Source organism: Phodopus roborovskii, unplaced genomic scaffold (genome assembly GCF_943737965.1).
Source record: "Phodopus roborovskii unplaced genomic scaffold, PHOROB, whole genome shotgun sequence".
In the NCBI taxonomy this organism is placed as follows: Eukaryota; Metazoa; Chordata; class Mammalia; order Rodentia; family Cricetidae; genus Phodopus; species Phodopus roborovskii.
The window spans coordinates 3,061,009-3,088,762 of NW_026126603.1; the positions used below are offsets into that span (position 1 = coordinate 3,061,009).

Below are 27,754 nucleotides of genomic sequence, written 5' to 3' on the forward strand. Positions count from 1 at the left end.
AAATTTTACTTATACAATATTAGGTAATAAAATACATTAATGAACTAAATATATAACTAAATACTCTGGTTTACATGCTGCTACATACATTAAAATATCATTATATATTTACCTGTAATCCTACACTTTTCCTAATAGTTTCTTCTGTCTTCTCACATTTTACATTTCAAGCATTTATTAGGGGTGAATGCATGGCTGTGTACATGTATTATGGAATAATACTTTTATTTTACATATCAATCCCAGTTCCCTCCCTCTCTCTTTCCCTTTCTCCCCCTCACATGCACCCCGACCACCCTCCCCTCCCATCCAGTGCTTAAGTTAGAAAAAAGCACACTTTGCTGGGTGGTGGTGGTACATGCCTTCAATATCAGCACTCAGGAGACAGAGGCAGATGGATCTCTGTGAGTTTGAAGCCAGCCTGGACTACAGAGCAAGTGTCAGGATAGGCTACAAAGCTACACAGAGAAACCCTGTCTTGAAAAAAACAAGAGAAAGGAAAAAGCCCACTTCATCTCTAAGATGATGCCTGTGACTGCACAATTTAAAGTCACATAGGGTGGGGAGGCAGCACAGTGGTGTAGCACCCATCCAGTATGGAGCAGGCCCTGAGCTTTCCTCCAGCACCACAAGAAAGAAGAGAAAGCAGTGTATCTGTAGTAGTCTGTAATACCTGTACAATTTTGTAATTATGTTTAGTAGTGTTTATTAAACTTAAATATAGCATAGAGATAGTTTAGCTTTTTGTTTTGTTTTGTTTTTTTGTTTGGGGTTGGGGGCATGGTCTAATGTAACTCTGGCTGGCCTAGAATTGGCTTTGTACATCAGGCTGGTCTCTAACTCACAGATCACCTGCCTCTGCCTCCTGAGTGCTGGTATTAAAGGCATGCAGTACCACACCCAACTGAAGTACCTTGGTTTAAAACAAACAAACAAACAAACAAACAAACAAACAAAAGAATAAAAATCATGTTCTGAGGTAAAAGAATCTTAATAATGAAGTTGAAATAAAAAAAAAAAAAACAGATCTGGAGACTAATTGTACAATAATGTCAATATATGTTCCCTAACTGTAAACTTTGAAGTAGTGAGGATGGTGAATTTTAGAACATACACATTTTTCTCATCATCACAAAAGAAGCCAATAGAAAGACATGAAGTTTAGAAACAGTGATTACCCTTTTGCACAAAGTTCTGAGTTGGCACTGCAGGGCAGTTGGAGAAGTCCAGCATGGTAGTGAATTTGGTTTCTAGCAGAGGACAGAGCAGAGAGGCTGTGCTTCCCTTCTCATGCTAATCTAGTGACTAGAGCAGGGATCCATGCAAGAGCCTTATTCAGGAGACTAGAAGCAAGACCTCCCTCAGAATTTCCATCTCCCATTGTCTCTTATGAAGGTAATGTTGCCACCAACAGTATGCCATCCTGGAAAATAGCTGCTTCAAACAACTTCACTTCCAGACTTCTTTGTTTGGACTCTGCTCACTGAGGCTGACAGATGAGGGGGTCAAAGAAGTTACTGGTTGCCTATTTGTCATTGATTCCAGTTACACACAGGTGGCTGTGTTTGAGCAGATGACTAACCTAGTGTCCCCATTTTTGGTCTTCTTTTTCTTATGAACCCTCACTCATAAAGTAATTTGAAGGAGGAAACTAAAAGTTGGTTTCTGATCATACACTGAAGAAAGCTTTTTCTCAGTGACAACCTGGCCAGAAAATTATCATTAGAATAGAGCCAGTTTTCCTTCCTTTATGCTTTGTGAATTATTTAACAGTATGGAATCAGTATTCTTTCCCATTTCCAAAGAAGTACTGTTTGCTTTAGAGGTTATGGTAGTGGACGATTCGTGGTTTGTTTTCTTTTGTTAAGTTACAGTGCTAACTTTGACCCTGTTTCTATTAGGAGATGAGAACATGGAGATTAAGAAACAAATTACAGGGATGAGAAGATTACTGAATGACAGCACTGGGAGGGTATATCAACGTGTCGGCAAAGAAGGAGAAAAACTGAAAGAAGAGCCTCAGGATATGAACTCAGTCTGGCCTCAGCATTTGAACTCCTCTGCCGAGGCCCCACAGGGTCTCCACCCTCCTTCACGTGGGGCGTGGAATGAACTACCCACCCAAAGTGGGCAGTTCTCAGGGCAGCGTGGTACACGTTCTAGAGCCTTCCAGAGTCAGCCCCACACCTCTGCAAGTTCCAATGGTATGATTGTTCATCATACAGAATATCCTTGTGGGCAGGTATCCTGGCTTGTTTTATTCCTAAATGTTGAGTTTGTTCTTTGAGATCAATTTATGGAACTCTCCCTTTGTCCCCCACCGGGTTCTTTTTTGGTTTTTTTGTGTGGGACTGGGTGTCTCACGTGGCTCAGCAAGCACTCTTCTACTCATCAGCGGCTCCACTCCTTCCCCTTTATTCTCTGAGGCAGAGAGTCTACATGAGCAAAACTCCAGACTGGACAGGAAAGTCAGAGGGTCTGTGCTAAATAAAAGCAGGCTCCTAGTCGAGTTTTAATGAAGACTTCTTATCTATCAGTACACAGAAGAGGCTGAACATTAATGCAGCAGCAGCTCCTGTTAGCACTAATAGACCCTTCCTGGTCGTGTTGTATTGCTAATGCATGCTCTTGCTTATCCCTTCGCTTCACTTCATCATCAGGAGAGTCCTAGTCAGAGAGAGGCCTCACAGCTCTCATCCTGAGAAGTAGGACTTTAAAGTGATGTTTCTCAACCTGTGGGTCATGACCCCTGCAGGAGAGGTTGAATGACCCTTTCACAGAGATCACCTAAAGACCATGGAAAATTTGGATATTTATATTACAGTTCATAACAGTAGCAAATGATAGTTATGAAGTAGCAATGAAATAATCTTGTGGTTGAAGGCCACCACAATATGAGGAACTATATTAAAGGGTTGTATCACTAGGAAAGTTGAGAATCACTGCTTTAAAAGCCCTGATTGTTAAGTGGGAGTAGGGTTCCAAAATTGTTCAAAGCTTTAGGGAAATATTTGATGCTTTTCTTGGTAATATTAATTTCCCATCCAGTGACATTGACTGTTACTTGGTTTATAAATTATGTATGGATGTGCAGATCTATAGTTTACACAAAGAACAAAGGAAAACTAAGGCATTTCAGATTCCTTGAAAAGTTAAGGATTTTCTTCCCTTCGTTTTCATTTTATGATGTCCTATGATAAAAAGAAAATGTTTTGATTTTTTTTTAAAAAACACAATTCACAATAACCAGTTCAGGGGACTGAGAAGCCATCCTGAGACACTGATGAGACAATAAGGGACTGCAGAGATGTACAGTGTCTTCTCTCAGTATCACATAGGCAAGTATCAAGTTTGCATGCTGGCAGGCTTCCAGGCTAGAGGACAGTTGCTCTTTAAATGCTCGTCCATAACAGTAAAAAGTCAGTTCTCTTTAAAATTGGAAAATGATTTATAATGAGCTGAGAAGGGCTAGTCTTGTCCTCTAAAACATCATAAAGATAGTGCTGAGATTAATGCTTAGGAATATTCTGTAAAGCCCCCTTAACTCTGCTCCAATGAGAAAAAAAAGGGAGCCATTTGGGCATGTAGTAAGTGTGACCCTCCTGCATCAGTGGTTTGGGGTATCAGTCTACTCATCAGTAGTCAAGAATGCTGGATTTGCTTTAGAAACTTACTAATAGCGAAAGCTACAAAAGATTCCTTCAGACGAGAGTCAAAATAGATTGCTTCTTGATTGCATGATTTCAGTAAAAATGAAGAGAGTGTTCAAGTTGTTGAAGTGTCTGTCACGAAGTATAGAGACCTGAGTTCAAATCCCCAGAACCCACATAAAATCCAGGTGTGGCTTCTGTAATCCCAACATTAGCAGGGTGAGGTCAGAAAGAACATATAGGCCCATCAATCAATGAGAGACCCTGTCTCAGAAAACAGTGGAGAGACAAGGAAGGCAGCTGACACCAACCTCAGCTCTCCACACAGCCACATGCACACCCAAATGAATATGAATATATATATATACACATATATATGCGTATATATACTCACACTCACACACACATAGACATGTAAAATGTATTATACAGTTGACCTTGAACAACGTTATGTTGGAATTAATGCACATCTGCCTGTAGGAAATTGTTTTGTAGAGCAACAGTTTGTGCAAGCTCTCAGACAGACCTCATGGCCTAGAAATAGTGAAAAAATTAGGTGAAAGTTAGACATGTCATCACTGTATAAAATATGCAGATAATATTTATGATTTACCATTATCATTTGCTACCAAAATATATATACTTTTTATTTTAAAAAAAAATCAAGATTTATTACAACTTAGGCACACAAACACTATAGACTATTCATGATGTCATTTGCAGTTAGGAGAAATTTTAACAAGTGTAATATTTAGCTACCTCCTGTTACCACTGTGGGAAATTAAAAGTTAAATGGGATCTTCAGCTTCCTTATGCCCTGCCCACCTCCCAGGGCTGCTCAAGGACCACTAAGATACAGTTATGACTGCCATGTGTTTCTTTGTGATAGCTGGTACCTTCTAAAGCAGAGTCACCTCCCTTTGTCACCATTTGAATGTTAATATTTGCGTTGTCCAGAAGTAACCATTAATTTTTCTGTGGTAAACATCAGTATCTACAAATAATGATTGTTATAGGAATTGTGTTATGTCACCTGCCTGTCAGAAACTTAGGAAATAGCCGCCCCGTAGACTGCCCCAATTCATGGTAGCTAACCTGGGCTAGAGAGGTCCTGATGCCAGAGCTTTTTTTCCAAGTGTGCTGTTTCAGTTCACGGAGAGTGGGGAAATACTAGAGCATATGTAGGAGAAACAGAGGAGAATAGCTTCGGTAAGGAGGGTATGTTAAAGATAAACATTGGGAAGGAGACTGGTGATGAGGACTCTAAGAAATGGTGGAGAAAAGAGGGATAATCCTTCACGAGACACCTCTGAACCTTCAGGCAAAATGCTGTCCCCTCCCACCTTGCCTCCTGCTTCTTCCCACCTTAGCTAGAGAGTATTGCAGAAGTGTCTGTGCACCCACAGCTCGTCATTGTTGAAACGGCACACTTTTTCAGTAAAACTAGTTTTCATTAGGCTGGTTTGGTTCTTAATAAGAACTTCATAGCATGTATCCTAGTCAGCGGCGATTTTGTAAGGCTGATGCAGAGCTGGGACTTTTCTTTTTTTGGTTTTGCTTTTGCTATTTGAGAAAGCAGCATGAGAGCTGGAGAGATGGCTCAACCATTCAAGGCTCACAACCAAAAATATAAGAGAAAGTAGCATGAGTGTTTATCATGACTTGTCAGAATATCATTATCCAAGATGAACCATCCTCACAGTAGAGAGGCCTACCTTAGTAGTGCATTGTGTCCTGTGCTCACACAGACCCTGCCACCTGTGTGTAACACAGTATGCACCTTACAAGCAGAAGGCTGAATAATTAGATAAAGTCAGACCCCAAAATTCAGGTTGTGAAAATTACTAGGTACATTTTCTTCTGTCACAGTTTGAAGATAATTGTACATACTTCAAAATCCTGTCAAGATACATTTTTTTTCCCTTTTCTTCATAATTATTTTTTGCATGCTTTGGGAGTATATCATTCTTTTCTTTCATGCTTAGGAGAACTTCCAGGGGCGAACTCATCAGCTGGATCCAACTGCTGTACTTGTAACTGCCAGTCAACATTGCAAGCCATTCTCCAAGAACTCAAGACTATGAGGAAGTTAATGCAGTTTCAAGCAGGTACAAAGATCAGCCCTGCAAAGGCATCCTTTGATTGTGAATGTGTATCTGACACCTTCAGTTGTGTGCATTGTCCTTTCATTCCACACCTCCCTCCCCCCTTCCTATCTTAGTGTGCCTTTCCTGGTATTCATTTTCTCCACTCTTTCAGCAACCTGTGATTTTGTCTTATTTTATTTTTTTTTTAGCAAATCAAACAAATTTTGTTATTGCCCCTAATACTGCTGTCAGGGCTTATGTGGGTGAACTCAGCATACTTCATCCCATGATCTCCTGGTACTTCACAAATGCCAGTTAATTAAATTTTGGAATATCTTATGTGAAAGGACCCTTCAGGAAATGCAAGCTTCCCTGCTGGAGATGCTCGAGGACGTGAGCAAATGAGAAGTGGTGAGTCACAGGCTCTGCTTGTGACTTTTCAGCTTGCACGGGGATGTAGATGGTCTGGTCGGGCATACCTCGCGCCTGGCTGCTCCCCCATCACTTGACTCTTTCTGTTTGTTCTCTGTCATTGGGGAAGGTGAACAATGGAACAGGGCATGTAGAGCTGGGGACTGAATTCCCAGTTTCTCACCCTCTAACTAGATGACTTCTAGGCCTCCCCGTTCTCATCTGTGAATGGAGTATAATGTCTGATTCATGGGGTTGTTTTTAAATGTAAAGGAATAGCAATAGAAAATGAGATTTTTGGATTAATGTAAAGGAGATAGCAATAGAAAATTAGATTTTTGGAAGGCAGGATACACACCTCAATGTTTTTTTTAAAGGTCCCATAGCACTTTGTAGAAGTTTGGAAGTCAAGGCTGAGTGGCTTATTTTTCTAGTTTTCACAATTAGTTAAGAAAATTGGAATCTTTATTTTTGTTACATATGCAAAAAAAAAAAAAAATCACAAATCCCTCAGGACAGGGAAACTGCTGGTACGTGTTAGTGTGGGAGAGCAGCCCAGCCCTGTGGTCATGGCCCTTCTGACTCTCACCACAGTTGTGTTCACAAAGTTAACACTTGGAAAATACATTTGGTGCCAGCCAGAGCATTCTAGTAAAATCCTCACATTCCATGATTTGGAATTGATATAAAAAAAAGCTTGTATCAGTCACTCACAATCAAATTTTTAGAGAAACCAAAGGGATTTCTGGAATATATATATTTTAAGAACTAAAATTTGTCTTATCCCAAGGCAAAAAATAAGCATTTGTCAAGTCCATAAGCAATTGGCTCACTTGCTTCACCGTGATGCTCTCTGTCCTTACCAGGCTGGCAGAGGTCACCATCTCCTACATAAGGGCCTCGGAAAGAAAGGTTACTTTATTCTGTAGATGCTGTTCACAGAGAAGAAATCTGTTAGTACTTAAAATATGCATATGAAATTGTAATGATTTATTTTGTTACTTAAGCTTCCTTACCACTGAAATGGCAAACTACAAATTGCAGCCCTGTAAATCCTTGACTGGAGCCTTCTTAGAATCTATTAAGTAAATGCCATTTTGTCACCATGTTTTCTCTTCTGAACCTTTGCAGATTAGCGAAGCAAATGATTCCAGAGCTATGGAGAACAAAAAGGATAAACCGAATAAATGACTCTCTTTTAATTTTCTTAAACTTAAAGATTCATGTTGTGCAGGCAGATTTACTTGAGGTTTATTGCCCATGAGACTTAGATTTAAATTCTGTTTTGAAAGGTTCACCTTTATTGTATAGGAAGATGAGGACTTAGATCAAGCAGTTAAGATCTGAGCGCAGAAAAACTGGGCTCTTTCAAGACTTGCAGGAGAAGCAAGACTCGGTAGCCCTGCCTGAACACAAAAGACATTTCAGCGACTGAGCTTAGAAAGAGCTTGGGCCTGGGGGGCTGCAGCCTATCTGCTTCTGCTCATGGTTTTTGGAGTGCATTTGATGCTAAGGACAAGACAGGCTAGCCTGGAATTAAAATGCAGCTGCTGTATGCTGGGTTCTCTAGAGAGTCCTTGTAGTTATACTAACACCTCTACTGGACATTCTGACCCACAGCGTCTAGGATGGGTTCATAAGACCTGGGAGTACTTTTCAAAACTCCACACTGACTCTAGTGTGTAGTTAAGATCAAGAACCCTTGTCACCAATCACCACATACGTGGTTAAATAATGCCACTATCTAACTAGTTGCTTCCAAAACTTAGAAATTATCTTCTAGTGCAGAGATAAAAATATTTGGATTAGTTTAAATATTCTTGATTTCCAGACTTGAGGAAAATAAGAGGAAGTAGGCCATGTTGATATACATTTAAAGACTTCATTTTCATGTGGCTTATGTTTATAGGTTTCTTTCTGTTTAAAAGAAAAAAGTCAGGCAGGCACACCTTGTCTTATTTAGGAAGCCATGTTGGTAGAGGAGGACTTGATGCAAATTGAAGCCATATTTTCCTATTTTACATTCCATCAGAATGGTTGATAAATTCTTCTCAGAGTACCTTGTGAAAAGTAAACTTGCATCTTGGATTTCTTAAGTATGTGTTCATTGTAAGCACTTGTCATTGTACTGTTTGTAGATTTGCTAATGTATTTGACTCACATCTATGTCATTCCTACTTTTCATTATGTAAAAAAAGTGGTCTGGAGAAGCAAGCAACCTTGTCTGATGCCGTGGAACATGGCGTGCTGAAGGTAGTTGAAGTGCAGAGGATACTTGATGAGAAAGGAAAGACGTGACAAGATTAAGTGACTAACATGACTTTTCTGTGTGCTTACCCAGACCTGTTGTAGATGGAATCCTTCCAAACTGTTTCTTTCAACTAGTCCTGCCTAAAGGATCATTTGGCCCTTGTAGACTGTAACTAATATACAGAGCTGTTTTCTCCTGGGTGATGCTCTGCTGTTAGGACTGTAACGTGCCTCGAGCTGCCTATGGCAACCCCACAGTGCAGGGTGAGATTTATCTACCTGTGCTACATCCTAAGGGAGCCTCACTTCACTATCAGTGTGTAAATCACAGAGACAGACCCGGGTAGGTTTTCCTCAGACATGAGTGCCTGTACCATATTTGTGTTTATTGTCCACAGTTGGAACTCAAAACAGACAACAACCCCCAATTTCCCTTATATGCTCCCAGCGAACTGCTGTCTCACGAAAGAGAAATAAAAAGAAAAAAGTGCTCCCAAAGACTGTGGAACCTGTGACTGTGAAAACAAAACCCAGTCCGTTGGAAATTGAGAAGAAGTCAGCAGCCGAGGCCACAAGGCCATCTGGTCTCCAAGCCACAGAGCACACCTCCAGTGAGGAGAGCCACGTCCTGGGATTTGGTATTGTTCTCGAATCGCCTTCCTCAGATGTAAGTTGATATTTTCTGGCGGCTGATCTAGTTGATAGAAGTTTTAGGAACCTTACAGTATACTTTCCATTTAGTAGTTCTGCCCAAAACAAGTCGAGAAACTTGGAGGAATGCGTGTAGGAAAGAGGGAGAGAGAGACTGTAAAGAACCACCTTGCCTGGGGTTTCCTTCTCTGGAAAGTGTATGCCTCCCTTATTCAAAGGCATTCTGTTCCTTATCTCTGAAAGAAGGGTGTGCTGCAAATAATCTGCTCACTAATTTCTTTAAGATTTTTAATTTCCAAGTGGCAGTTTTCAATTTCCTCAGTGTAGAAAACTAAAAGAACATAATTAAATCCTTTGTAGATGGGCATAAATGAACACCGAAGCATACAGATAAGGTCATACCTTTGTGGAAACACAAACTAAGAATAAAAAAGGAGCAGGGCACTAATTCTGTTTTATAGATGCAAGCCACACTGCTAATTAGGTAGCAGTGTCGTGCCATTTACTCTGCGTAATAATAGGTTAACACTCTGCAAAGGTTTGCTATTTTAATATCATAGCCAGAGTGTTGTCGCCTTCTAGGATGGTAGATTGCATCTCAGATATTCATCTGACTTGCTATTTTATATTCATAGGACCGTAAATGAATTTCTATCATAATGTGCTGAATTTGCAGCTGCATACTCTGTTTACAATATCTTTATTTAAAGTGCATTTATGTTGTGAACCCCAACTTGTTGGCAGAGTTCTTAAAATAAACAAGAAAATGTGATTCATTATTAGCAGGTTGCATAGGATGAGGCTCCTGCTGAGAACTCCCACGGAGTCCTATAGGACTGGAGTTTGGCCCTACCTTCTAAACTTTAAATAAGAAACAAATTGCTAATTTTTAAAAAGTAGTCTATTTTGAATTATAGGAAGAGTTTGCTAGCACAGATCCGCAGTTGAGTCTTTAATGAAGAGCGGCAATGAAAACAATTATCTCACTGTTTTCAAATTAGAAAATCTGTAGCGCTTTCGCCAGTCCTCAGTGTTAAAAAGAGGCATTTTGTTTTCGTTGTAAGTATATGCCACCGCCATTAAGCTCTTATAAACTAATATTTAATTTACAAAATCCTTTGTGGTAATGAGGTTCTGTATGGGATCAGTCCCCTTGTTTTGATGGTATCATGTCACCACTATGGCTAAAGCCTGGTTCAAGCCCTAGTAAATCATATATTTGAAAATAGATAAATTATCCCACAAAGTACAGTTAAGCTGTTTTTTACACACTCTCATACTTTCCTTAAGTTTCTTTTCTGATAGAAACTGATAAATTAGGAACAGTAATTGAGACTAGATTATCTCCTATTTAGGTGTGCCTGGTGCCATTAATAACTGAATTGTCCCTTTTTATTGTTAAGTTCCAAGTGTATTTTAGCTATAAATTGGAGGTCTATTAAAGACCCTGTCTAGAATAACATTTTTATTATTTTTACCAACATCAGTATTTATTTATGTAATACATACATAAAAACAATTTACATTTATTCATGGCCATTTTTAGTAACAAGAGCTACTAAATTTGATTAAGCACATTCAGAATTGTTCATGAAAACTTAGGTGCAAATTGTCTTTGAATGATAGATGGCCCCATTCTAAAACAAAACTATGAGTATGTCATCCTTATAGTGCCCATCTGATAACACTGTTTGATTAATCTTTTCAGTAGATACTGAACCTCTACCAAGAAGACTTAGCAGTGAGTCCATTACTAGCTGTGAAAATGGTGTGCATGGATGGTACTCATAGGCATTCAATAGGCGGGCCTTGCAATTCCTGGGATGAGGGGTGGGGCTTGAATCCCAAAAAAAGGATTCTCTGTGCTAAAGTATCCAACTTAGGTGCCTTTCTAGTCCTTTAATATTTCTTAGCTATGAGGCTATAAAAATTTTAATGGAAGTATAGGGGAAATAATTCTTCTAATTTTTATAGCAATTATCCTATAAAATAAGTTGAAGAAAGTATATATAAGGAGATGGGAATTTATTTGAAAATGGTCTCTGAAAAAAATCCTCAGTCCAAAATCAGAGTGTAGGGCATTTTGTCCATTGTTTGTAGAATAGTTGACCGGATTTGGAAAAGTAGAGTACTTCCAGGAGCAAAACCTGGATACGGCATGTAAAGCGTCTTCCATTTTTATCTTGAGGACAGTAGGGAGACAGTGCAAGTTTCACATAGAGAAACAATCTGCCTGTTGGAAAGTTGTGATGGGAGTCACATTATGAATGACAGACAGATGAAGAAAGGAGATACTAGAGCAGTGCTTCTCAACCTGTGTGTGGGTCATGACCCCTTTGGAGGTTGAACGACCTTTTCATAGGGGTCACTTAAGACCATCAGAAAACACAGATATTTACATTACAATCATAACAGTAGCAAAAATTACAGTTAGGAAGTAGCAATGAAAATAATTTCATGGACGGGGTCACCACAGCATGAGGAACCGTAGTGAAGGATCATAGCATAAGATGGTTGAAAACCACTGACCTAGAGTCGAGGCAGACAGGAAAAAGATCCCTATAGTTAACCAGGCCAAGGTGATAAGCCTGAAAGTGAAGTGAGAGCCTCTGAGGAAAGACATGTGGTTACTGAAGGCAAAGCCAAGCCCTGGTCTCTGTCTTGGGAAGCAGAAGGGTGCCTAGCTGTTCTGTCAGCAGCTTTACACGAGATAGGAAGAGTAAGCATAAAGATGCCTTTCTGTTCTGGGTACAAAGGAAAAGTCAGTTTAGTATCCTTGAATATTTAGACCCTATCAACACAGGAGAAAGATTGATGTTAAGCTTCACACCTCTGCTAATTGCTAAATTAAAAAAGAAGAAAAAACTGAATTATTCTTGAAGATTTTCAATGTATTAAGTTACTATCTTTACATTAACTTGACCTGTCACACAAATGCAATTGTGTGTATTCAGCACAAACCCAAATATAAGAGGCCATGTGGGTCTGTAGATCACTAGGTAACTCCCATCTTCTAAGTGATGATTGTGCCTACCCAGGTCCAGGAATGCACATAGCTCTAACCAAGATCCTCTGAAATTCCAATGCATTTAATGATGTCATATATGGGAAAATCCTATTGCACTGCCTTGCATATAAAAGATACTCAATAAATGTAATTTAGTTTACAAATGACAAAACATTTACTCATGCACGAAACACCTTGTACAAAATAAACTTAAAAACATTGGGTCCAGATTTGGCTTCAGTGCCATTTATTTGCTCTTGTCCCTCAACATTTGAGCAGTTCTCCTTTATGGAGCCTTCAGTGGTTTTTTCCTTAATTATTTTCATGATTTTGTATCCTTTCATAGCAGCTTCTCAAGAGCAGCAGGGCCGTATATTATAACAGTAGTGAAACTCATGTATTGTCCTATGTGAACTAAGTCATCTCATTTGGTCCTTACTCTTGGGGGGCTTCTTACTGTGACCCTCTTACAGGGAGCCTGCACAAGTGGGCTGGGTCAGAGGAGGTCACACTATGTCTCCACTCTGGTTGTCATCTGCCCTTGTTCACTGTGGGAAAGACCTTGGGTGCCCATTCAAGTACACTCCTCTTCTGAATTTTTAGTATTTTTATATGTATGGGTATTTTGTCTTCATGTATGTGTGTGTACCATGTGTTTACCTGGTGCCCATGGAGGCCAGAAGAAGTTGTTGGAATCTCTGAAGTGGAGTTACAAACAGTTGTGAACCACTATGTTACACCCCAGTCCTCTGGAAAATCATTCAGTGTTTTTCTTAACCACTGAGCCATCTCTCCAGCCCTCAAGCACACTTCTTGGACATGATAAGCACTCAGTAACTCTTTATAAAAGAGAACCAAGTGGTTAGACTGTGACTTTTTAATTCTGTTTACTTGACACTTCCTTAGGGGGCAAGGAAGTGGTTAAAGGAACAGACTGCTGGCTTAGGGTCTCAGCTCTGTGACCCTGAGTAAGCAAACTCTGGTCCTCACTCAGCACCCTCCCTATAAATGGGGATAATAATGCCTTCCTCACAGAGTTGGCCTCTTGGAAGAATTGATGAAGCCTTCTATGTAAAGCACTGAGAACAGGGCCTGGCACATTTCAAGCACTCAATAAATACTGATTCTTTTTAAAACCTTGCCATTCCTACCTAAGTACCTTTAGAGGAACAAATGTAAATACAGTTAAGTAAATTTAGCTGTCTGTATAAATGATCAGATGCACGTGAACAAATAGTGCTATGGAGGAGGAAATAGCTGGGGGGTGTGGGGGTCTTCACATGTAAAGCATGATTATTTGACCCTTTTAAAATTAGCACTTAAATAGAATTCAAGCCTAAATTACACAGAGGCAAAACCCAAACCCAATTCTGAGATCCAAATATGTTATTTAATTCTTCCTGAATCCACAGTACAATGCTCTATTAGTACTGAGACAATCCAGTTGTTCATTTCTTACAGTCGCTGCTTTTCGATACTGGGTCTGTTGATGTGTGTTTCTTACGGCAGATGTACCTGAATTACGTTAGCTTTGTTGATGCTGACTCCTGTTTTGTTTTGTTTTGTTTGCTTTGCTTTTTTGAGCCACTCAGACAAGGTTTAAAAATGGTTTCATAAATTTTAATCATAGAAAATGTTTTTATTTGATGGAGTTATTATAAATACTCTCCAGTAATTCTAGATTGCAAAAATCCTAAATTAACAGAAGACAAATGATGAATATTCATCAGTTTAAGATAATTTTGTTAATCCTGATCTTGTATGCTTCTTAAATAATTTTAAATGTATTGGTGCCTTCAACAGAAATAGCTTCTTAATTCAGATTGCTTGCTTGATAACATCGTATTTCAATAGATAAAATGTTCTGCTAGGATCAATTAAGGTAAGTCATGGAAATCATTCCATTTACACGTTGGCATGAATGCACATGTGTGTGGGAGCCTAAGTTTCTATGGCAGGCTGCTTGAGTTCAAATTCTTGACATATCATGTTAGTTGGATGGTGTTTAACAAGTTTCTCAGCTTCCCTAGGCCTTGGTTTTGCATGTGAAACCTTGGAAAAATGATGGTAGCCACTTCTTGAATGAGAAAAATTAGAAAATTGATACATTCTGTGATACTCTAGGGCAGTGGTTCTCAACCTGGTTATTGAACAACCCTTTCACAGGGGTCACATATCAGATATCCTGCTTAACAGATATTTACATTATGATTCATAACAACAGCAAAATTACAGTTATGAAGTAGCAATGAAATAATTTTATGATTGTAGGTAAACACGTGAGGAACTGTATTAAAGGGTTGCAGCATTAGGAAGGTTGTGAACCATTGCCCTAGGGCCTAGAATATAGTAAGCAACAAATAAATATTGATTATATCACTATTTTCCAGGGTGCTCTAGAGGAAACATAATAGTCTTTGCTCTTTAAGGAGCACAGGAAGACATCTTCAAGCAATTCTTACAGTATAGTAGGATACAGCCCTAGTACAGGCAGCCAGAATGCCTCCTAAAAACTGGGAATGAATGGGATTTCTCTATCTGGAAGGTCAAAGACAAGAGTACCCACATGGCTGTCTTCTCAGAGGAGCAATTTCAGTGGAGTTAGGGGGAAAGAAACTACACTGTGGTATTAAAATCTTACATAGTGTCCATTTAGTTCAATAGTCTTTAACATAAATCAGGACTTAATGTTCAGAATCATGAATTTATAGCCTTGAGAAGGAAAAGGCTCACCACTCTCTGGAAGGCTAGAAACTATCATTATGCAAATGGAGGAAGAAACCAAATAGTATTATCTTTTCTAAAATTCTTAATTCTACTAGAATTCTATCAAAGAAACTTAAAAGAATTAGAATGTTAATGATTTCTTCTTTTAATCCTAGTCAATATTCAATGTATACTGTGATTATTACACTTGCTTTTTCACAGAAATTTGGCTAAGCACTTTTTAATATTTACTTATACAGTATTGGTCTTAATGGAGTACAGCCAGCAACTTCTGTTCCAATACTACTGGGGATTCTCTGCTCAGCCCCCTCCTTAGACCACACCTGTGCTGGACTCCTTAACATAGCAGTCAGACTCTTTGAGCCAGCTAAAGCAGACCTGACCCCCGTCTCAGCTGTTCATTGGCCAAGTGATTTGAGATAGCCTTTAAAAAAAATGGTGATAGTAAGCGGACTTGATTTGTAGGATAGAATGTTAATTTTTCTTTAAAAAAAAAAAAAGATTATACTTATAAGCAAAGCAAAAACAAATGTTATGGGTTTTATTTGTTTTAAATTTTTTCTTTCATAAGCTGAAACTCATTTTCCTAGAAATATATCAAATACCAGCTGGGCACGAGAGTCCACACCTGTAGTGTCAGCTACTTGGAGGCTGAGACAGGAGGATCACTTGAGTTCAGGAGTTCTGTGCTGTAGTGTGCTATGCTGACCCGGTGTCCTCACTAAGTTTGGCATCAATATGGTGACCTCCCGGGAACCGGGGACTACCAGGTTGCCCTAAGGAGGGGTGAACCAACCTATGTCGGAAACAGAGAAGGTCAAAACTCCCAATCTGATCAGAAATATATCAAATATTAAATAGACAAAGGCTCATTATATATAGTGATATTACAAACAGACAAACTAATTGTGTCTTTTAAACGTTATTGTCAGTCTTGTGTTATATTTTGGTGGGGAGGCATAAAGTCAGTCTTAGAAGAATTCACCTCCTCTTCTGTGGTTTTTGTTAAGGTTTCATCCATCCTAAGCCATTCAGAGGCTTACCAGCTGGCCTGACTCCCTGGTCCCCACTTTACATCACCTTATTCAGACAGCCTTGTGCAGTGTGCCTATAGATACGGGTCTCGCACAACATAGATCTTGCAAATCATTGTGTATAATTTATAAATTTACAGTTGAAAATTTGGGGCTAATGCCCAACATAAGCATCTATGCACTTCTTTTTCTTCTTAACCAATGACCACGAGCAACTTGTTAAATGTCTTACTGTAATTTTATACTATTAATATCTTATATAAAATAGCCTGTATCAGATATGTTCTCTGAGTGACGCATTTATATGATCTCTTTAAGTATCTTATGATATGCTCATAGGGACTTGTATGTGGCGGGGCTGGGGGAGGTTTCTTTCCAGTTACCTGGTTGGAAAATCTATCACTTAAACTAGATGTTAACTAAGTGTAAGAAAAGGAACAACATCCCCAAAATGCAAAGAAACAATATAGTCAATGTCACTGTCCTTGGTCCAGGGACATTTTCAAGAGCCATTAGGATAGACCAGTTTTTGCTTCTAGAACATCACCAGTGTAAGATGAAGTCACACTGGATAAGGAATTTCCAATACTGAGATATTGAATTCAGGGGCTGAGATACCTGAAGTAAATAAGACACTGCATAGTAGGAATTCATAGTGAACCCTAAAAATAATTACTGTAAACATTGCAAATTGTGCCCATAATTAGGATGTCATCATTTAAACATCATCTTATTTCCATAACATTAGACTCTGCAAATTAGTGTATTAGCTATCTGTCTTGGCTTGAGCATCAAATAATGAATCTTTCAAGGAAAGTCTAGAGTTTCTTTATGATGCTTATTTAGAACAGTGTTTTTTTTTTTTTTTTAACTATTACCAGTAAACAGATCTCATTTAAACTGAAGCCAATAAACAAAAAGAGATAATGATTCCAAAACTAGAGGAAGTATTTTAAACCTGTTTTTAATGTATGTGCAGAGTTGTGGTTCATTATATAGTAATAATGTACTATGATTATGCTTATAAAGTAGAACAAGTGGCAAGGTTTCATAGGGAAAACAAGATAATTAGTATTATGTTTTCTTCATGTTTCACAGCATAAAGCTAGCCCTCCCCCTCTTCCTTTTTCTTTGAAGGAATTAGTACATTGTGGCACCTTTAAAACATGCAGTAGTACTCTTGTTACCTGCAAAGAAGTCTGAATTGGAGGCAGGGAAGATCAGGGAGGAGCTAGCTCGGCCACCTTTGCTCTTTTGCTGCTGCCTGTTGCAGCTAATCAGACTATGTATTCTTCCAAAAGGTACTTGGCTAGTGGATGAGTTCATGTTCCTTGAATTGGAAGGATCAGCTCAAAATAACAGTGTTAGCCTGGCAGTGGGAGATAGACCAGAATGCAACAATAGCATTGGCCCCACTGGCCCTCTGCATCACACACCATAGGACTACAATGCCATAAGAAGTTTTGGCTCCACAGAAACCTCCAGATGTCTACTTTTAAGCATCATAGAAGATGCCACAAATATTAACTATACTGACTGTGGTCTCCTAAATCTTATCTTCCAGGCCCTGTTAAAGTACTATCCACTTCTTTCTCAGCCTCTGGTATTACTTTTCCTCCACAGATCCAGCAGCCCATCCTGCCTGATATTAGCACTAAGAGCCCTTGCCTAGAACCTCTTGGGTAGTGTTCGCCCTACTATGCGGCTTGTAGTGTTTACATGAGTCTCGGCTACAGAGCCAGCCCTAAGTCCCTCCCCACAAAAGGTACTTAGGAAGTAGGTACTGAGTCAGGTGGTCTCTGTTCTCCAAGTCTTCTCCTGGAGCCAGCACTGGATCATTCTAAGACACTGGCATGTTCCCAGTCACAGCATGACACTTGCAGGCCACTTCCTCTGGAGAGGGAAAAGAAAACTCTGCCCTGTCATTGTGTTTATTCTGGTACACACCTGTTGGATGCCAACTGGATTCTTGGCACAGTGACTACAGTAAGAGCTGTGTATCCCAACTGTATAAATGCAGTGGAACAGTGCTGTAAACACATTTCATAGAAAGTACTCTGCAGGCATTAAGAAGGGAGTGGCTATTTTCCCTGGTGCTTTATTCAAGTCTGAAGCTAGGGTCCAAGTCCTCCCTGGGAAATTCTGGGAGTCTCAGAAGTCAGATACCTGAGTTTTAGGTACCAGGTTAGTGGTATCAGAATTCAACCCAGAGTTCTATTAAATAAATTTAGGCTTTACTCCTGTACCTCACAAGGTGCAGGGTACACTTGGACAGGGTCCATCTAATGGGTTTCACATGATCCTGGGGTTCCTATGGAAACTCTGAGATCAGCTCATTTAGAATTCAAGTTCACAGGCTATGCAAAATAAAACTTTGATTTTGAATAAAACTTCATGTCAGCCCTATGATGGCAAAATTCTCTCCATTCTAACAATTCTACATTGGATCACTTGACAAGTGTTTCCTGAGTGCTTGGTATTTGCCCGTTCTGTTGCAGGAATTAGGTATTCAGCCTCTGGCTCCTGTCAAGCACCTCTAGACCTTTGACCAACAAGCAGCAAGATGCAAGTCAGGGGGAAATCTGACAGCACTGTTTTTACAGTGGTATTTACCAGGCATTCAGAAACCAAACATTAAATGGCAAAGTGGAGCCAAAGACATAGATAACTTTCTGGATAATCCAGTCCAAAGTTTCTTTTTCAAGGGCCAAGACCCAAGCACCTTCCTTAGTTGTCCAAGTAATGATATAGGGCGTGTTCTGAATGCACTTCACTCTAAGGTGTACTGAGCATTTGAACACAGTAGAACAAACAAAAAGAGTAACTTCTGCTTACCAGGAGAGAAGCTGACCCCAAGTCCTCACCTAGTCGCAAATACAACATTTAGGGATGAGCTCTGATTGTATGTATAGCTTGTGTAAGTAGGGCATTCCTTTCATTCTCATCAAATTTACCCAATGCAGTTTTCACATTGAAATTACATAAATACAATGATATAAGTATTAAAATAATTTAGATTATGGCTAATGAAATTTTTAAGTTTACTAAGTGTCTATGCATACTAGACACCAGAGATACAAAGCATAATATAATAAGTACTGATATGTGCTTATGCTAAACGACTGACAATAACAGGGCATGGCTACCTCTGTGGCAGGAAGGGGTTAGGAAAAGCTCTAAGAAGGAAATGCTATGCAGAAGTGCAAGGTGAAAAGGCAGGTTGAAAATATATAGGATGTTCTCTGAAGGCACCCTACCTGTAGGACTTCAGGAAGTTCCTGACAAGCAATGAAACCCGTGCAGTGGTTTTCCAGTGTGCTGGGACATTGCTCCCACAAGGAAGTGTGGGGAGAATTGAAACTGGAACTAGCTGCCATTTTTATTTTGCATTGTCACTTTATGTAACTTTTCATTGTGGTAAAATGAAATTTATAGCTAATAGAGGAACAAGGTACCTGTGGGGTAGTCCTGTATTTGTCACCTTAAATGAAAGAAATTATTTGGCATTTGAATTATTTTGAAGTCATTTTTGGTATTGTCTCTTTAGGCCTTGGTTTCTTCATTTACAAAGTGAGGGTTTTGCATATAAGTAATTTATGTCTCCTTAATTATATTACTGTGTAATTGTCCACCCTCCTCAGAAATGTTTGTATGAATAGAAACGTGTTTTCATTGTGTTTGGATGGACTTACCATTGAAATTACAGAATAAGTGGTCATTGATTTTATAAATTATAAATTCCAGCACACGTAACTGAGACTATATAATTTACTAGATATGGACATTTCAGTAGCCATTGGTATTTTTGTTGCACTTATGCCCAAAGTAAAATGTTTCATATCTTGCTTTTAATGAAATATTTCTGTTCTTTTGGTAGCCAGAAGTGCAACTTGCTGAAGGCTTTGATGTGTTTATGCCTAAATCCCAGCTGGACTCTATATTGTCAAACTACACTCGCTCAGGAAGCCTTCTGTTTAGAAAACTGGTGTGTGCATTTTTTGATGACAAGACTTTGGCTAACTCCTTACCCAATGGCAAGAGGAAAAGAGGACTCAACGACAACCGGAAAGGGCTAGACCAAAACATTGTGGGTGCAATAAAAGGTTGGTCTGCATCACTTCATTGTATGGATTCTTTGTTGAATTTTGCCTTCATTCCATTAAGGTACAGGTAAAATGATGCTGAGCTAACTAGAGGTTAATTTAATTTGCTGTTAGCAACTTAACCCATGAGTGTGACTCTTGTGTGTGAACATTTAAGTCCCCACCCCACATACTACTAGAATACTACTCAAGATAATAGTAATTGTTGAACTCATAACTTCAGGGGAAATTTTATCTGCTATAGAACCAAAAAGACTTGGGGTGAACGTATTTTTTTTTCCTAGTAATTCCCAAGAACTTCATTAAAATATGATTTTGGCAAAATTTAAACGTAAAATTTTAAGTGTAAATAAAACGGTGGCATAGGTTTTATATATAAAGGAGTACATTTCTCACAAAATTCAGAAACTGATTATTAGGACATTGTATCTGAAGCTATTTTAAATATAAGCGAAGCCACTTACTGTCTCTCCCCACACATTCCTAGCCAACTTGGTTCCTTTTATTTTGTGACATGCAGTTCTACTTGTCACATGGATGACCAATTTTGGTTCTTCCCCTTTGCCTCCTTTGAATGTGTCTGTATCCCACCATGGTTTGGGAGGTATATGGATATGTATGTCTTCATCCCTGACCACTTCCATATTTTACACCTAGTTCTTCACTGTTCTGTATCTGTATTCAGGACTCTAATGACTATAACTTTAGGAAGAAAAGTATTTAAATGTTATTGTTAAAAAGAATATATTCCAAGCCTCATTAAACACTACAATGAGAGTGAAACCTTGAATTGGGGCTTAGCTTACACTGAAATATCTGAATATTCTTCACTGGCTCAGTTCTACTTTGTCACAATTGTCAACGAGACTGACTCAGAGCTTTCCCTGCCTCCTCTGTTGGCCATTATCTTGCAGAATGAGTAAATGGATTCAATAATGCTTAAAGGATACTTGGAAATTCACAATTAACTTTACAAAATAATTCAATTTTTGAATGGAGCTAGCAAGTACCAGACACCCTGTGTTCATGCCCAGAAGGACATAGCCTTCATTAACAGGAATTTCCCATAGTCCGTCAAAATTTTTTTTCACTTAAAGTGACAGTTGAGTTCTATTAAATAAAAAGCGCCACAGAGAATCACAGTCTCTGCCATTTGTGGAAAGAATGATTCAGCCTGCAGTGACACTAAAAACAAGATTATAGAACTTGAAAACCAGTCAGTGATGTAACTAGGGCTCACTGAAGTGGAGAAGGGACTGTTTCCATCTTCACAGACTGGACCTCTCAAGCACGAGGGTCAAGGCTGCTGATGCATTTCCTAAATACACACAGGAATTGGTTTGATTTTTCTTTCATTCTTTTTTTCCTAGAACAGCACAACATATTAACAGTATAAAGGCACTTTGAAATTGGGGAACTATAAATGACCACATTTCATTTTAATGACATTAGAAGAGATAGCTTAATAACAGATACATCATTACAAGCAGACTGATACATCAGGCAAGGCCTTAAAAATCTGTTACAAAGTAACAGACTAGACATCAGACAAGAGTTTAAAAATATATACTACAAGTTCTAAAAGAAGGTATGCCTTAATTTTTTCCAAGCTCTACATTTAGCTTTCAATAAATATGGCAACAAGGCCCCTACTCCTAGTGCAAAATAAAGCAAATTATTTTCATCAAACAACTCAAAATTCCCGTATACTACTTTGATTATTTAAAACTGTGTTCTGCTTTATTCTGTTGCTGTGACAAAACACATATCTAATTATAGACATATTTTGGTTTCTTTCTCTAATTAAAAAATAATTCATCCTGACAAAATTCAGATTCTAAAAAAAAGTTCAGAAAACTGAAAGACCTCCTTCTTCAGAGATTACCTTGTGTCCTCCTGCATTCTTTATTCAGCTAAGAAAGTGGCATCTACCTGCCTTCTAAGACACTTATGTGTTTATCTTACCTGATTTCTTACAAGCTCCTTAAAGCTTTGTCTGAAATGTTCATATTACCTTATTATCACTGCCACTTGTGCTGATCTTCCAGTGACTTCAACAAAGGACACTTGGCAGTCAGCACCTGCCTGCTGGGGCTTTATCAGAATTTCCCTCAAGTACCTTAAGACAGCTCCCCTTACCCCTACCCCCACATCCCCACCCTGCCAAGAGGAGTCCATTGTCATCATGTCCATGGAACTCCTTCATAATTTTATGTCTTGCCATAGAAGAGGACTAGGGTGTGACCTCACACCCAGTTACAAGCCAGCACTTGTTCTTTAAGCCCTCTGAGCTGGCCCCCAAACCATTTTCTCTCCCCTAAGAAGAATGGGTAGAAGCTTCTAGGTCCTGTTGGGTGGTGGTATTCATCCTTCTTTCTGTGTATTCTTGCCCACCTGTTATCAGCTCATTTTATAGACTCAGTCACTGAATTTTAATGGGATAAAGGGAAGCACTGCCTTCCTCTACACACTTTGCTTCTGTAAATATATGTTGAGTGAGAGAATAAACATAGGTTTTGTTTTTCATCTTGACTTATGCCTTAGTTTAAAAGCATAATAGGTTTAGTGCTAAATATTCTGTCTTCTCATAACCACTTTGGAATGATAGACAACAAAATATAGTTGTAAATGTCTAATGAAGTTATCTAATAAATTATCAGTGAAAGTAAAAAAGTGGAAACCAAAATTAATGTAAATTTTTATATAAATCTCTTAAGCTGTCCCAATACATCTTTCTTTGCCATGTTTTTCTCTAATGATTTTAGTATACATACTACAAATGATTTTTGGAAGTAGATGTTATTGAAGGTCCTGTAGAATAACTATTTCTAATTTTTATTACTGTCAATAGAGAAAGAGAAACATTCTCTTAACTCATGTCTTTTGAATCTGAGTTGTCTGGAGAAGTAGTAAAATAATTTCTTCCTGCATAAAAATCACAAGGCTATTTGGATTGCTGTGGTCATTGCTTCATATTTGAGAAAGATTTTTGTGTACATTTAGCATGCATTCTTCCTTACTCTCTCCCTTATGAGATAGTGAACCAGCTGTATATTATTTTGAAAAGTCCTGTGAACTAGGAAGAGATAAGTGGTTAATTTTTATAAACTCTCACTTGTAAAAATATCAGTGAAGTACCAAAAATGAATAGATTAATTAAAAATACCAGTTTTAAAATTACAACAATTAGTAAATGCCTGCCTCTAAATGGAAACAGAAATGTGGGGATTACATGTATTGATTTACATATGTTGAGCCATCCTTGCATGTTTAGGATGAAGCCAACTTAATAATGGTGGATGATCTTTTTTTATGTGCTCTTAGATTCAGTTTGCTGTTTTTTCTTAGGGCTTCTAGGAGCTTACGGGGGTCAATTACACACAAGTATTTTTTAAAGTTACATTTATTTATTTTCTTTTGTTTGTGAGTGTTTTGCCTGTGTGTGTCTGTATACACCACATGTGCATAGTGCTGTGACAGTCAGGAGAGGGCATCCGGTCCTCTGGAGCTGGAGGTGGTGCTGGTAAGAACAGGAAGTACTCTTAACTGCTGAACTTTCTCTCCACCTCCAGTTTGCAGGTATTTTATTGGGATTTTTTTTTCCATCTGTGTTCATCAGTGAGATTGGTTTATAGTTTTGTTTTTTATTGTGTGTCTATCTGGTTTCACTGTTGGTATTATCCAGCCTTCATAAAAGAATTCCAGATTCTGAGAGGGATTATACAAGGTGATATTTATTTTCTTAAACTAGCTTCAACTGCAGTTCATTAAAAAAAAAAAAAAAAAAAAAAAAAAAAAATGCACCAGGGAAACAAGTGAGCGGTGATTAACCAAGTGTTTTGTATGATAATTCTCCCCATGACAGTATCTCGAAAGTAAAACGTAAGTCTCCTTGCAGAGATGGTGCTTCTCATATAATTTTACCTGTTAATAGGGACTTATACTTAATGATAATCTATTAAAAATTAATGGATAAGTATGAACTAGGGTATTGCTAATGAAACGACCCTTAATTAAGAAAAGCTCACCTGCACCTGCTGGCTGGGACTGTAGAGCACTTGTTTAGCATATGTTAGGCCCTGGGTTTGATCCCTAGAATGATAAGCAAAAGAAAACAAATAAAAGTTTTAACTTAATATTTTGAGCAGCAGGAAACAGCTTATCTCATTAACTAGAGACTTTAGAACAGTGCTGTGTATGCTTAGTAGCTTAGATGAGATTGATGATTGATTTTGTAGACAAACCCATGGTGAAGGTTTGCACTCCATTAGCTCGCCTCTCAGCATGCTGGGCTGCAAAGGTGTTATTGGCCCACCATTGGTTTTCTTCTGTGATACGCTCAGTGGACCATGCAGTTTGACTTAGGAGTTACCTGTTGTTGATGTTGACTGGATGCTCTTCAAAAACAGTTACTGCAAAGCAATGTTTATTAGAGTCCTAGTTATGATCTTTAATTTGGCTTTCTGGTGATCAGGTAAGAAAGTTTTTGCTATGTAACTGGGCTGGAGTTTTGAATCTGCTTGTTGCATTCAACTGTATCACTTAATGGATGTCAAATGGAAGAGATGGTTGTTGCCCATCCCTCCGCCCCCTTCAATAACCCTGGCCATTCTCCTGAGAGGTCAGCATTGGTCTGTCTAGAGAACCTCAAGGACATTGAACTGTGTGGGGAACAGCTTATAGATACTGGTACTCCAAACAGTTCAAAGTTAAAAGCCTAGGATCCTTTTTTTTTTTTTTTTTTTTTTTTTTTTTTAAGATTTACTTATTATGTATACAGTGTTGTGCCTATATGTCTTCTGACAGACCAGAAGCGGGCACCAGATCTCATTACGGATGGTTATAAGCCATCATATGGTTGCTGGGAATTGAACTCAGGACCTCTGGGAGAGCAGCCAGTGCTCTTAACCGCTGAGCCATCACTCCAGCTCTGAAAACCCAATATCTTTAATGTCACTATGTCCTTTACATAAATGACCATTGTAAGCTCCAACTTTATTCCATGACTCTAGACACTTATAACCCATATCTGTTGTTTGAGAGGATATCTATTTTCCACAGTTATTGCAAACAGTTCACTTTCTGGTGAATTGATTTAAAAGTTTGTTATTTATTCTTATTGTTATTTGACCTCAAAAGATTTGAATTAATAGGGACATGGAGTTTATATCTGGTTTATTTATTTATTTTTTGATGATAACTTTACTATGTTCTCAGAACTCCATGAAACACTGGCTTTAATTTGCATATCCTTAGGGTGATGATTTTATTTCTCTTTGAACAAGAAGACAGAGGCCATAAGATATTTAAGTAAACTTATTTAACTTAAATGTCTACATCAGAGTATCCTCTCTGACTCCAAAGTCATTTTCTAGTATGTGTTTTTCATAAGGAACTGTTTTCAAAATAAAGTACCCCACCCTTACATTTCTCCCTTAAAATTTAGCATTTTGGATTCTTTGTAAAAATTTGCTAGAAAGGTGGCTCTATTGGTGATCCAAGAGAACTGGTTGGTTACTATTGCTACAAAGCATATTCAAAGTGAATTTCTAATTAGACGATAGCTCTGCTTCCATTGATTTCCTGCATTCAAGGGTAGGCCTTTTCTTGACGATATTGAGAACTAATTCTATGATGCTAGGGAAGAAAATAGAAGGTTGATCCCTTTTCTAGTGAAAGAAACACTTCTAATACGTGTCTAGTGTGTAAAACTGAATGTAACAAAAGCTTGAAAGCAAATACCGAATAGAGCTTCTCTCCTCAAGTTGTATGTAAATTAAACTCTTGATTATATGTTAGGCAACAAGAGCCAGTTAATGAATGCTTTGCTTCAAGAATCTATTTGAAAGACGAGTGATCCGCTGCTAATTTACCTGTTTGTGTTTTATATACAAATCCGCTTAAAACAGGCCATAACTGTATAACAACCACAGTATTACATATAGACAGGTTGGCTCTTATCTGGATAATTGCAATGTTCTGTTGAATTTTTTTGGTTTGGTAGCTTTCATTTTGGTGGGGCATTATTGGGTTTAAAGTTAGGGCTTCATGCATGCTAGGTGAGCATTCTACCCCAAGCTTCATCTGAATCCCTCACCTAATTTTTGTTTGTACTCAGTGACAAGTGGGTCATACTGACTCCAAACAGTCCTATATGGGCGGCCCTGGATTTCAGTTCCTTCCAGAGTGGTTCTGGTATTTAGATGTGCATCAGCATCATCTAGGGTGTTAGTTTAAAATCTAGGTTCTGGATCTCCATCCTCAGAGATTAATGGGATGTGGGGGAGCCCTCAAACCTTGATTTTGAGCAACTGACCCCAGGGGGTTCTGATTCTGGTTGCTACATCACCCCGGTTCCCCTGGAGAAGCTACACCTGTGCTCAGAATTTTGATGTTCATCTTATGTCCATGACACACATCAGCCCACCTGGCTGTCCTTTGGAGTACCCAGTTTTCTGAAGACTGTTCTCTTTCTCATCTGGGGTAAATTATAACATTGCATTGTGTCAACAGTCCTATTTCCTTGTTCTTCTTTGAACTCAAGAATTCTCTCTTTTGTTGTTTTGTTTTGTTTTGTTTTGTTTTGTTTTGTTTGAGACAGGGCTTGATGATATAGCCCTGACTGTCCTGGCACTACCTATGTAGACCAGATAGGCTTCTAATTTACAGAGATCAGGATTCCTCTGTCTGCCTGGTGCTGTGATTAAAGCTATGTACCACCACCTGGCTTCAAGAGAATTTTTTTTTAATCCTGTGTTATACAAGGGTCCTGGTTGCCATATACTTGAAGTGACTGTCCTGAAGCAGACTGAACAATACTATATTATTTACTTCACTCACTTTACCAAGAAGAAAGAAAAGTGTTTGCAGATCCAGATCTAGGAATTGGTGAAGTAGTAGAAGTAGTCTTCCTGGTCTCAGCATTGCAGTCTTGAAGAATAGCATTCTCCATCCTTGGCACACTCTGCACCAAGTCAGTCGATTACTTGTGTTCTGTCAACTTCTTCCCCAAGCAGAGTGGTGCCTTCTGTTGCTGTCCACACTTGGTAGAAGTTATGAGAACAGCTTTTCATAAGCCTTATGACACCATAAGCATGCATGAGCTGTGAGACAGGAGTGGTGACATCCTGGCCCTGACCATAGGGAACATTCTATTTGGTAGAGCTACAGACATCTCAGGAATAAACAATAGCATAGACCCATAGTCCAAGCTGGAATAAAAAATAAATGCCACATGCCCATCACTAAAGGGGAGGAAGCACAGAGGACACAAACCTCATTAGAAGGCCTCACCAAATAGGTGACTCTAAAATAGAGCTTGAGTGATGAGCAACCAGTCAAATGCAAAGAAATTGGACAAAGTTAGCTATGGAATATGTTTAATACAGCTTAAATTCAATAACATGAAATTGAAAGCCTTTTGCCTCCAGAACTACTTAATGCTTATTCCATTTATTGGACCTTCAGTCCTCAGTAACCGGTTTACTGCAAATTATTCAACTTCAGAAACATAAGACCAATAGGATGAACTCAGACATAGTTTATCTACAGAAGTTTTCATTGAGTGGACATTTACAGTTTGCTTCTTAAAGTTACACAGAATCGGGATCCTTGAGATGGGGTCATAGTGAGTGTCAAGTGTGTGTCCTGCTCCATCACTGACCTTCTGTAAACTCAAAAGAATTCTCTCATCTTAGAACTATTGGTCCATCCGTTCCCTATATAAGGAGCAATTCGAGATGTGGACAAACTTAACAAGTTGGTAGCTTTTCTTGATTTTTCTTCAGCTTTTCATACATGGGTAGAAACTATTTTGGGGTTAATTTCCAAAATC

At 38.6% G+C, this 27,754-nt stretch overlaps 1 protein-coding gene and 1 long non-coding RNA gene across 4 annotated transcripts in view; one reads left to right on the forward strand and one right to left on the reverse strand.

The window, feature by feature from the left end:
- LOC127237498 (uncharacterized) overlaps window positions 1-27,754 on the reverse strand; it is a 168,030-nt gene that overhangs the window by 49,252 nt on the left and 91,024 nt on the right. The gene's annotated exons all lie outside the window — the stretch shown is intronic.
- Window positions 1-27,754, forward strand: part of Bend7 (BEN domain containing 7) — an 82,929-nt gene that overhangs the window by 24,454 nt on the left and 30,721 nt on the right. For all 3 annotated transcript variants that reach the window (XM_051205828.1, XM_051205831.1, XM_051205830.1), the window contains 4 exons: window positions 1,902-2,204; window positions 5,636-5,758; window positions 8,797-9,065; window positions 19,695-19,920. In XM_051205828.1, the coding sequence (XP_051061785.1) occupies window positions 1,902-2,204; window positions 5,636-5,758; window positions 8,797-9,065; window positions 19,695-19,920 (921 nt within the window). The remainder of the gene's footprint in view (window positions 1-1,901; window positions 2,205-5,635; window positions 5,759-8,796; window positions 9,066-19,694; window positions 19,921-27,754) is intronic.